Here is a 12,715-nt window from a genome sequence, read left to right on the forward strand (position 1 = left end):
TTCCTCTTTCCAAAGAGACTCAACTCTGAGCTACTGAGTCCAAACAGTGGTTTCTCAATTTACTTTCTTGCACCACAAATACTGGGCCTACACAGGGCTCAGCACCCTCAAGTCTCATTGATCTCAAATGGGAGTTGAAGGAGTTAAACCCCTCACAAGCCTGAATTAGTTCACTCAAACAGTTTGGGATAGGCTCAGTAAACTAAATTTTATCCTCACCACAGACTACTTGCTAGTATGAAAAACACGAAAGTCACAATAAAACTAACCCACGCTAGACACACCATGTCATCAACTGCTGGATGACTGTTTTTCTTCTCATTGTAACTAATTACTAGATGACTGTTTTTCTTCTCATTGTAATTAATTTCACTTGATTTGAGATGACTACTCTTGGAATTGAAATTATCTGACCACACCTGTCTTTCAAAAACTATCAATCCAATGAATTTAAATTCCTCACTACAACTATTTTGACCAAAAGCAGAACTGCTAATGTCATGCCTCTTGACACACACGCACACAAAACTTATTATTAATCTCTTAGGGTGCATCTACACAGAACCTTAAACTCAAAATAAGATACGCAAATTGCGTATCTTATCTCGACTGTTTCAAAGTAGCTTATTTCCAAATTTGGAACATCTACACAGTCTCAAATTTTTAAATAACGCACTATTTCGAACCATCCTTTAACCTTTGTGGAATGAGGGTTACAGGGATACCAGTATAGCATGCCCGTTATTTCGAAAAATATTTCGAAATAATGGTCACGTTTAAAAGATGGGGGGGCGGGAAGGGGAGAGAAGAAGAGTAAAGCTATTTTGGGATACCTCCAATATCCTGAAATAGCTCCGCTGTCTAGATGTATCCTTAAAGGAGAAAGATAGAAGAGACCCAAAGCATACAGGCTATCCTCTCTAGTAGAGTAGGATTGTCCCTTACAATATTATAACTTTAGGAGCAGCGACACGCACCTTTGTTTACTCCTATCCTTGTATACTATTTCCAGCAACTAACACTAATTAAAATACATTGTATCATTTTCTTTTATACACAAAGTACATGTGTGAAATGTACATCAACTGACGTCTGAAGTCTTTAAAGCCGATATTACCTTCACTGCCACTAGCGATGAAGTCTTCATTATGGCCTCCAAAACACGAGTGAATTGTGTAAAACCCTTGTGTAACACCTTGATACTTTCTCACTAAAACTCTATCTTGCAAGTCCCATAAGTGAACTCCCTGGGAGGGGGGCAAAGAGAATGCCAGAGGTTATTTTTATTATAAGACAATATCCAGCACCTATGTTTGAAGTATTCCACTTTTATCATTTGTTTATTTTTGGCATGTCAACCAGTTTATGCAATAAGACTATAATGTGAAACTGAATGGATATTATGCACTAGAACAGCGATGTGCAACCCGAGGGATGCGACCCCCAAAGGGGTTGCAGCCATCTTCCTGGGGGGGAGAAGGGAGAGGGGGACACGACTTCACAGTGCTTTGATCTGGGCTGGCCGGCATTTTGTTTTCCCAGCTCGGCGCCCGACGTACATGCAGCAGGGGTGGGGAGAGTGACAGGGGAGCGGACCGGTGCTTTAAAATAAAGGGGCCGCAACAAAATGTTCCCAGCATTCTCCGTCTCCCCCCCCCCCCGAAAAATTTTCCCAGTTTTTTTTTTTGCATGCCTGGCTCCAAGGGTCACGAATACGGGGGGGGGGGGGGGGGGGGGGGGAATTTGAGCACCACTGCACTGGAACAATAGATTAAACTGTTGTCCTGTCTCCCATTCTAGCAGCCAGTTCTCCACTTTGTGATTTCCAAAATAAACTTTCAAGTCCATAAAGAAATGTTAATTATGTGGAACAGGAATAATCCAGGGATAGCAATTCTAGAATATTGCTACAACATTGGGAATAGTAAAATGAAGTGTTAAAATCTAGTGGCAAATACTTTATTTATACTAAGTTTTGTGAAGTTTTTCAAAATGACGCATTGTCCCTTTTGGAGAATCCTATATTTGATTATTTGTGTGGGTATATATGTACGTATATATATTGCATATTACACACACACACACAGACTTCACATGTTGTGTAGAACACTGCCTTGCCTGTTTATTACAAATCCCAAATTCCTTAAAATTTTCTAAAAAAAATTTAGCAGTGGAAAGAAAACATCTTTCTTGTATTTTTATCAACTTACCTGAGTTGCTACATTTAACAAAGCTAATCTGCCATTTTTTGAAATCGTGAATGACATAATAGGATGATCTTCTTGTACTCTGAAATCACAGGAGAGAGACCATAAAGTTAGCAGTACTGCTATTTGGACATTTAAAAAAATACCACCAAAAAAGCATAAAAAGTTTTCAGTTGCAATGTTTTCACTCGTGGTTATAACCAAGTGGGCCATTACTTTTGTATTTGAAAGGGGATTACAACAAGAACTGAACAGAAGTCATCTGGTTCTATTTCAGCATTTGCTGGGTCCATAAAGAAACTATTCAAATGTAATGTATCAGAAATTTTCACAACACGGGAATCAGACTAGCGTTATTAGGGAATTTTTAATAAAAAGATAGTTACATGTTCCTGTCCGTAAGGTCCTCAAAGTTATAACCCCGAATTCGTTGGTGTGTGTCCGATGCCAGAACAGTCTTGCCGTCACTCAAACACCAGAGGCATTGCACTCTCACTCCTTCCCAAGAGTCAAGGAGATTACCATCTAGATCCTGTATAGGAAGAAAATATAACCAAGGTGTTAACTTAAATTTCTTAGGAATTCTAATCAGAGCTTTTAGTAGTCACAATTAAAAGAACTTACACACTGATAGAACTGTCCACGCTGCCCTCCTGTTACAAAGCGTTTCCCATCTGGATTCCAAGCCACACTGGTTAAACTGTCTTCATGAGATTGGCTCATTTTTGTCCTCAGCTCCCCAGTCTGGAGAGGAAACAAAAGAAAAATCAAACACCACAGAATCCAGCATTCCCCACCTTTACAGACATATATAATTAACAGATTTGCATGAAAACTTATCCTAGTGTTTCTAATTATGGACATTTCATTGCATTAATTAAATAAAGGGGTAAAAAAGTTGCACATTATCAAAGCCTTCTAGAGAGCAGTCAGGTAAAGCTGGAGCTATTCTAATTTTTGTTCAGCCTGGGAAACTGTCAGCCATGTTCTTACTCCAGCAACTGCAAGGAGTTCAGATTTAGAACTTTTTTGCTTCTGCTTCAGATCTGTAGCCTGCACAGTCAGCAGGTGTATTTCATGGATTGGAGGGGAAAAGAAAGGAAAGAAGAGACATTAAGGAAGGATCAATGAAAGAAGGAAAAAGATGAGTAAGAGTCATAGGAAAGGAAAAGGAAAAAAGAAAAAGAAAAAAAAAAAGGAGTGAGAAAGAAACCAAAAGAATGAAGAGATAATACTAGAAAACAGATTATCAACAAAATCTTAAGAATGGAAGAATATAAGAATGCTGATAGTGGGTCAAACCAGTGGAGTATTTAGCCAACCATCCTGTCTTTCAGCAACAGCTGCTTCAGAGGGAATGAACAGAACAGGGTAATTATGTGATCCATCCCTTGTTGTTTACTTCCCATTTCTAGCTGTTAGAGGATTAGGAACACCCAAAACATCCCTGACAATTTTTGCTAATAGTCGCTGATGGACATATCCTCCATTAAAACTTAACTTTTTTTTTTTAAACCAAATTTCACTTTTGGCCTCAATACCTGACAACAACAATCCACAGGTTGACTACACATAGTGCAAAGCACTTCTTCCTTATGTTAAATTAATAGGCAGCAGATTTAAAACTAACTGGGTGATTTCAAGTTCATATTTGTGAAGGGGTAAACACTTCCTTATTCACCTTCTCCACATTGTTCATCATTTTATAGACGTTTATAATAAAATCGCCTTCGTCATCTTATCTCTGTATGTGGAAGCTTTTCAATAACCCTAATAATTTTTGTTGCTCTTCTCTGTACCTTTTCCAATATGGTATTTTTTTAAAAGGGAGAAACCAGAACTGCATGCAGTATTCAAGGTGTGGATATACCACGAATTTATATATTGGCACGTGATTTACTGTCTTTTTATATCTTTCTTAATGATTCCTAACATTCTATTTGCTTTTCTGACTGCCGCTGCACGTTGAATGGTTATTTTCAGAGAACTATCCACAGTGACTCCAGGATCTTTTTTTGAGCTATAATAGCTAATTTAGACCACATCATTTTATATGTATCATTGGGATTAGTCTTCCCCCAACGTGTATTACTTTGCACATTAACAACACTGAATTTTCATCTGCCACTTTGTTGCCCAGCCACCCAGTTTAGTGAGATCCCTTTTAACTCTTCTCAAGATGCTTTGGACTTTCACCATTTAATTTTATATTTCCAAGTTTTGCTATCTCACTTCTTCTAGATAATTTATGAACATACTGAACAGCACTAGTCCCAGGACAGATCTATGGGGGTGCTCCTTATTCACCGCTCTGTTATGAAAACTGATAATTTATTCCCATCTCAACTAGTTACTGATCCATAAGTGGAGCTTCTCTCTTTTCTCACAACTGTTCATTTTGCTTAGGAGTCTTTGGTGCTTTCTGAATGTACTCTATATCCACGTTTGTTGACTCCCCCTCAAGAATTTTAAAAGATTTATGAAGCAGGATTTTTTCTCTTTACAAACAATGTATTGACACACCCACAACATAACATATATTTACTGCTGTTTCTGATAATTCTATTGACCAGAGTTTCAACCATCTTACCTGGTACCAAAATTAGGTTTACTGGCCTGCATTTACCAAGATCACCTCTTAAAATTAGCATTATAATAGCTAAGCTCCAGTCAATTCCTACAGAGACTGATTGAAGGAAGTGCATACCGCAACAGTTTTTCACTTTCATATTTGAGCTTCTTTGGAATTACTTGGGTAAGTATCACCTGCTCGGACGACTTTAAATTTACCAATTTGTTCCAAAACCATCTCTGACTCCATAATCTGGGACAGTTCCTCAAATTTGTCACCTAAAAGAACGGTTCAGGGGCAGGATTCTCTCTCTCATTCTCTTCAGCGAAGACAATGCAGAGTTCAGTTAGCTTCTCTGCAACAACCTTGTCTTCCTTACTATCTCTTATGGTATCATCTAGATACTGCACACTAACTCTCAATGCTAGGATGGACTTTTGTCCATGGATTGTAAAGCAGGGATAGCATACTTATTTGGAGGAAAAGACTAAATGCTTCTTCGAGAAAAAGTAAGTTATTCTTGACTGCCCCCTAAGTGACAAGACCAAATGCTCTTGGATCACATCTAAAAGTTTCTCGGCACTTTGCGGATAGGTCAGATTCCACCAACCAGCCACTTGGATCACAAAATTGAAGAAACTCCAGTACTTGGGCTCTTGGCAACTTCCTCACCTCAGAGATAAGCGCCACGTCACTGTCACTTGACTATTAGAAGCATTACAACCCACCTTTATAAAAAGCATAGCATTACAGGAATTCATGCTTTATAAATCAAAGAAATCCTCTTCAAGTGTAGTATCTAGAGGGTTTTTTTGTTTTTAAAAATAGGTAACTTCTCTTGGGTATGAGTGATCACTTGGAATGAAAACGTGGCAGCCAACTCCTTGTAATCAGAGTTGAAAGGACATATCCATGAACAGCAGACTCGCTGATAAATCAGTTTAAGTTCTATTCACATTTAGTAGACATGTTATATTCTATCTGGATTTGGAAAAGATTCGGGTCTATTTGCATTCTTTTTAATAAAATGAAAAACTGCAATGTTTCTATGTTGACTTATATGGAAACAAACTTACTGATATGATTTCATCTTTTCTGAACAGTTCCAATGCATAACAAATCAACTGCTGATGTTAAAACATAAAATTTTATATGAAGATTGATTGCTTACTTGTACATTCCAGAGCCACAGTTCAGAGCAGTCATCTGGGCCACAGGCAACAAGATAGTTGTCATCTGGACTCCAAGCAATGTAAGAAACACCATATGCATGTCCTTCTAATGTCTTAAGCAATTTTAGCTGGTGTGTATCCTAAGTAAAATAAACACACATATATATATTATATATAATTACACACACACACACACACACACACACACACACACACACAGATTAGTCAACATTTGGCATAACCATTTGAGTTGCTGTTAAGCCAACAGTCCTGAGTTGAGATAGAATTTCTACCCAATTCTGGCCCGCATGTTTTGGCCATTATCTTTTAACACACAAACATTCTCTTTAAAGAATCTTAACCTCTTATCTGAAAGTAAACAGTTAGTACCCAAGAGAGAATAGATCCACAGGCACAGACAAAAAGCCTTTCCAACATCCTCAGCATACAGAGGGATGTTCTAGTCGGTATTCTGATGTTATATTCTTCCTTTGTTGTGGAATTCAGTGAATAGTTCTGTGCAAAAACAATACTACAGGTTGAACCTCTAAAACCCTAAACTCTTCGGTTCGGCAACATCCATGGTTCAGCAGGACCACTGATGTTGCTGGATCAGAGAGCCCCAGCACCCAGGAGTGTGAACCGGCTGGGAGCCCCATCTCCGGGGCCGGCAAGCCCTGTCTCTGGGGAACCCCAATTGGGCGGGACAACAGAAGAACCAGCAAGACCCATCCCAGGGAGCCCTAGCTGGGCAGGGCAGTAGTGGGGCAGCCAGCAACAAAAGCAGGGCAACTGGGACGCCCTGTTTCAGGGATCGCAGGCAGAGCATGGTAGCTGGCAAGCGCTGTTCCTTGGGATCCCCAGTTAGGCGGGGAAGAAGTGGTCATGGTGGCTGGGAAACAAAGGAGCCCCAGAGACTGGAGCCCAAATCCAAGCCCTGCAGACTGGAGCCTGGTGACAGTGGGGCCAGCAAATTCCCTCATTTCGGGATGGGTCAGGTCCCAAGGGTGCCAGACAAGGGAGGTCCAACCTGTACAACGTGGCCCATACTTACCATTATGCATGGAACCTAGAAATTATGCAATATTTAATCTTCAAAACACCGTAGGAACTTTACACAGTCTTTGCACCATTGTGAAGTAAACCAGTATTACTACCCATGTTTTACAACATGATTAAATAAGACAAGGAGGTAGGTGATCTGTCTTCGACCAGGCACTGAGGGACAGAATTAGGATTAGAATTTCCGAGTTCCTGGCTCCTAGTGCCATAGTCAGCAACTACATTTCCAACTGCTAGTTATTAAATCAAATAGTCAAATGACCATAATATTTTCCCGTAGTTTTAGGAATTAAAAGAGCATCCCTTATTAAAATGTTACTAAATGTTAGAGGACTAAGTCAGTTATGAAGAGATGTCTTTGTTTGTATCGTATTTAGTCATTAATACTGACAGTTTAATGCATGAGGAACTCCTTCTGCCTATTGAATCACTTAAGTCGTAGTTGGACTGTACAATGCAAGACAATGCTTAGCAATTTAAATGGCAGGACAGCTCATTAGAGTGAAGTCTGACGATAGTCATCAACTATTGGAAATATCAGGGAGTTTGGGCTATTAAAAACCCTATCAATTGCCGGCTCAATCCAAACCCTGAAAAGGTTCCAGTTAAGTTCTGGCCCATCCCACTGTAATCACACTGGTGTTGAGCTGGGAATCTGTTCCAAGTCACAATAAAGATGCGGCATATAGAGATTACAGTTTAGGAATAACTTAGTCAATCAAGGGAGTAAATTATTAGGCATTTTTACTCTCCATTACTTGGAAACATTTCCTTTTTGCTCACTGATCTTTGCAGCTTTTGTCTTTTCCTATACTCAAAAGTCTTTTCAAGGACTGAAAAAAAGCCAACTCTACTCATCACTCCTGAAAAGTAAAGAATGTAGCGTTAGCCTTCTGAACTTTAACCAATTCAGTACTGAGTCCACACACAAATCCAGTTTGTCAGTACTCCTAGCCAAAGTTGAGGAAATGTGATTATTGTAGTAATTTTCACTACTACAGGCTAGAACTGTATAAGCAGAAGTGAAAACAGCAAAAACAGTCTCATTTTCCCATGCTTTCATTATGAAAGCAAGACTATTGTTATTTTTCCTTCTGCCTTTAAGGGTCCAAACTGCAGTAATGAAACTGACTACACTCATTAATTAATTCCTCCTATCCGAGGAAAACAAAGAGCAGCAAAGACAGGCACTGGGGGTATTTATATAACCTAAAAACAGGCTAGGAAAAGAGATAGGTTAGGATTATTTATTTGTGCTTACCTGAAAATTTTCCTTTCTTCAAATAGCAAGGTCCACAGATCCAGAAAGCAGAAAGCCCAATGAGTACCGCATGAAGCTGACAGATTTAATACTGACAGCACCTTAAAAACCTTCCTCTGAATTTGCTCTCCAATTTAGGTCATCTCCAGTTATGATTTAGTTTATTTTTTTAAATTAAAATATATGCCTACCTCAGGAAATGAGTTTACTCAGTTAAATTTCAATATATAAACTCCTTCATATATCCCTTAATTTTCCCTCAGATGAGGTAAGTGTACAGGCCTTGCTACTTGACAAAGACGACAGATGAGATTTTCTATTCTTTGGTGAAGCAAAGTCCACAAATCAGTAACAGAGTTGCTGAGCAGCCTAAGATCTTCTAGAAAGGGAACAAAGACTCGGAGATACTCTGATTCCTGCTTACAAAAACCTGTCTGCAGTGAAGCCCGCATCTCTCCTTCCTAAGGCCATTCCCACTGAAGTTTGAGAACAATTTTGTAGACTTTAGTCAACCTATTGGTTAACAGCCATATGGTCCCTTGAATGGGTTTTTGCATGACATTAAAACAAAATTAAAATTTCCAAAGAAATACCTGGTCAACAAAGCTGCTCTAAAAAAAAATCCTCTGGATAACCAGGTGCACGGAAGTGTTTTGTTGTTGTTCAAGCAGTTTCTTAACCACGGAATGCAAAGTAATGCAGAAACTTCATCATCATTTCCAAAGCTAAATCTTCTTGGAGGATTTCTACTGCTTGTTGAGTCCCAATATTAGTCCCTGTTTCAGTCTCTCTGCCAAATTGGAGGGTATTTGAAGCAGACATTCAGGAAAAGATATCAGAGTAACTATGATGGTCAGGACAAACCACAACCAAAAAAATCCCAATTAATTCTTTTAAATGCCAGGCAACTAGGTTTGGGAAGACTGGATCATGATGAGGCACTGTTACAAGACAGCCTTCTGCAGTGTAGAAAGGAGAAGTCTTTTCTATCATGCTGTTACTGTAAAGCAAGTCTCCTTACCCAGGAACAATGTGGCCCCACAAATGGACCCGAAAATGAGAACAGTAAAAATGATTAGAGCAGCATGCGGGGTTTCTCCAGACAGTGAATTCACAACAGCAACTTTCAAGTATTTTCTTCTGGACAAGAATATGATTTTGCAGTGGCTCCTGGATGTGAAGTAGCAGTCATGGTTGGTAGTCTAAAAAGCTGTCAGACTCTGAAACAAAGTCTCCGTTTACTTTGCCAGTCCTTTCTATATTAAGATTTTTCATAGACAAGAAGAGACTATTGCCCATAAGAACAAGGGATTTGCTTCCCTCTGAAGGGACGGTAAGAAACTGCCAAGAATCAAGTCCCAGCTCCATTAGAAACCACATCTCCATTTACAACTGCCAAAAGATCTCCACTCCTTCACGACAACATAGATAACAAGATCATTTTAAAGTTAATGTTAGTAACTTCAGCTGAGGAGATCCAGATCAAATGTGAGTCACATGCATCTTGGCACTTAAGGCCCAGATAGCTAGAATCATACCTTCAACCCCTCCCCTTCCACCTGCTATGAAGGTGAGGAGAGAAAACAATGCACAGCTTCTTATATCCATTTTTGGACATACTTTTATTAAGAGGACAGGAATTTTCTCCCCTTTTGTTAGGGGCTCTTTATATGAAAACAAACTCCGGAATTTATTCGGAGTCCTAGGTCTCCAACAGCCCTCCCTCTGTTTTATTTTAGCCTTATTCATGGCATCTTGAAGAGAGAATTCAACTGAACCCTGACAGATGCGGTACCCTCAGTGAAGGAAGCTGAGGGATTCTGGGCCTGGCACAGGCATTTATGCCTTCAGCCCGTATTCTCTGGCCTTCAAGGTGGGCAAGTGCATGCCAGTCACCCGTCACTTCTCCTGCACCTTCTTCTGTGTCCACTGGGAGATGGATGCCTACGCAATCCCTATACAAAAAAAATCTTATGCAATCACCAAATCCTTTTATTGTGTGACCGATCTGTCCATGATAGAATAGGAAAAACTCTGCTTTTCTTGCTCTTTTCTTCATGCTTCAGTGCCATAGCTCTTGCTGTCCTGTTACTGAAAGGGGAAAATATGCTGCAGCAGTACCTCCAGCAAGAAAGATTTCCTCCATATAGCCAGAATTATTAGCTCCCCATAGCTTCCAAAATTTTAGGTCTTTTAGCTCTGAAATCCAGTTGCTCCATATTTTAGAAGTTTGCAATAGAAAAGCAGAATTCCCTATTATTAATCTAGAGGTCTGTTTACACTTGCCTGTAATTGTAAAGTTAGAAATTGGTAGAAGCAAATGGTTAGGAAGAGGAGCCTGAGTTGCTGCCAGAGTGTGACAGGTCTAGGTCTACCAAAATGCTACACGTCCAATGGAAGATTGAGTTATGGCCACTGACTTGATGAATTATAGTAGGCAACCCTTTTTCCATAAGGCAGAACTCACCCCCACCTCATTTCAATTGCAAAGAGGCTCGGAGGAAAGGGAAAGGTCTAATCTTCCTTCCAACAGAGAAATTACAGGGGAGGTTTAACAGCAGCTGAAAGTACACAAACCTCAAGACCTTGCCTCAGTAGCACCATTCCCCAAGCTTCTGTATTGGCTTCTGGTAAACATCTTTAAGTCTTTGTGCACAGTGATCAACTACAACAGCACTGCTCTAAAACTAGTATGGATTTACTGCAATTTCAAAGCCAACCCCTCCACCTACACACACACACACACACACACACACACACACACACGAGTGTTGAAACAGGTCAACATATTTTTCATAACTAAGTTGATATATTCCCTTACAGAAGGGTCATAATATTTCCTACAGTAAGAGCTCACATTCTAAGACAAGACAAAACAAAAACACTGAACAATATTCACCTTTTCCTAAACTGACAGGAAAGATGCCCAGAATGGATGAAAAACAAGTTTAAAGCTGAATTTGAAGAGGATGATACATGGTGTGCAAGATGGTATTTTTTTCCCCAGAGGTAGCAGGTAAGCACCAAGGCAAGATTCAGCCACCTTACGTAGAGTACTTTTCCCCATAAGTGGTTCCATTAAGTCAAGGTACTAAGTGACAGGACAGAATCTGAGCAAGTGAGCAATCTAGTGGGACTGGAAGTAGTACAAGAGCAGCAAGAGGAAATGAGAGCAGAATCTCTGGATAAGGAGGCTGAAGCTAGTGCAAGAGGCAAGACCGAATTCAATGTATGTGGGATAGCTGGTGTGATAGGAATGGAACAACTTCGATGGGTGGGGATAAGTTTATTTTCAGGAAAAATATGAGGGTTTGGATGCTCTTTACTGACTACTGATGCAGACCAAAAAAAGGATTAAAATATTACTGAAAATCTGTATGACGAAGTCTTTAGAACCAGTTTTGTTAATTTTCAACAGTCACTTGAAATAATGTGAAGAGAAACAAATGAACTCCATAGGCCCTGGCAACTATGCAACCAAATGACTGAGTGGTACGTCCTAATGCAATTTCAATCTGTATTCCCCCCCCCCTTTATATCTCTCTCACACACAAACTTTTCCTCTGGGACGACAGAGTGACGTCATCACATCACTCTGCATCCCACAGCCCATCGCTCCACCCTCAGCTGCCCTGTCTCCTCCCTTCCTGGTACATGGCCTATCCCTGCCCCCCTTGTGCGGAGGGAGGGTTCAGAAGCCACGAGGGCTCCCCCCCGTGGGGGGGGAGGAGGGAGTCACATGACCGTCCCCATCCTCATCTCACACACCCTCGGCCCAGTCCCCTCACTCGCAACAGTGGTGAGACCTTGCACCTGCAGCCCCCTTACTCATCCCTTCCACTGAGACCCTGCACCCCCAGCCTGCCCTTTCCCCTCCCCACTGGTCAGACTCCTACCCCCAGCCTGCTCTTGCACCCTCCCCGCTGGCTAGTCACCTACCTGCAGTCTGCTTCTTCCCTCTCCCCTCAGCCAGACACCCTGCCCTCAGCCCACTCCTGCACTGTCCCCTACGCCACACACCTATCCCCGTAGGGGTTGGCGAGCATGTGGCACAACTCCCTAGTATCCTATAACAAGAGTTTATCCTTCAACTTTACAGAGGAAGGAATTTCAAATCTACTGACTGTTAATAGACCTAATGCAGTTTATTGGAATTTTTCTAAATAGCAGCAATTGGAAAAGCTGTGTGTGTTTCATCAGTTTATTCTTCTAATGACCCATGCTTACTTAACTTTTTGGCATAATTTCAAACATTTAAAATGCATTTCTTTTAGTACGATTAAATAGGATATAATTAATGATTCACTATGAAACTATTTGCTTGTACTGAAGGTATTATTTTGTAGCATAGATCTGTTTAATAAATTTTCCATAAGTTAAAGCTTCCACTTCATGCTTAACAAAAAAAGCCCCAGACCCTATTTTCTAACAATCTCTTGAC

General features: G+C 40.3%; 1 protein-coding gene across 5 annotated transcripts in view; it reads right to left on the reverse strand.

Moving 5' to 3' along the window:
• Window positions 1-12,715, reverse strand: part of WDR26 (WD repeat domain 26) — a 41,891-nt gene that overhangs the window by 8,897 nt on the left and 20,279 nt on the right. For all 5 annotated transcript variants that reach the window (XR_012902948.2, XR_016349263.1, XM_075925273.2 and 2 more), the window contains 5 exons: window positions 5,951-6,091; window positions 2,832-2,951; window positions 2,594-2,739; window positions 2,211-2,289; window positions 1,118-1,247 (listed from right to left, as the gene is read on the reverse strand). Coding sequence is in view for 3 of the 5 variants with exons in the window: in XM_075925273.2 (XP_075781388.2) it covers window positions 1,118-1,247; window positions 2,211-2,289; window positions 2,594-2,739; window positions 2,832-2,951; window positions 5,951-6,091 (616 nt within the window). In the remaining 2 variants the exon portion in view is untranslated. The remainder of the gene's footprint in view (window positions 1-1,117; window positions 1,248-2,210; window positions 2,290-2,593; window positions 2,740-2,831; window positions 2,952-5,950; window positions 6,092-12,715) is intronic.

Source organism: Pelodiscus sinensis, chromosome 3 (genome assembly GCF_052426305.1).
Source record: "Pelodiscus sinensis isolate ZL-2025 chromosome 3, ASM5242630v1, whole genome shotgun sequence".
In the NCBI taxonomy this organism is placed as follows: Eukaryota; Metazoa; Chordata; order Testudines; family Trionychidae; genus Pelodiscus; species Pelodiscus sinensis.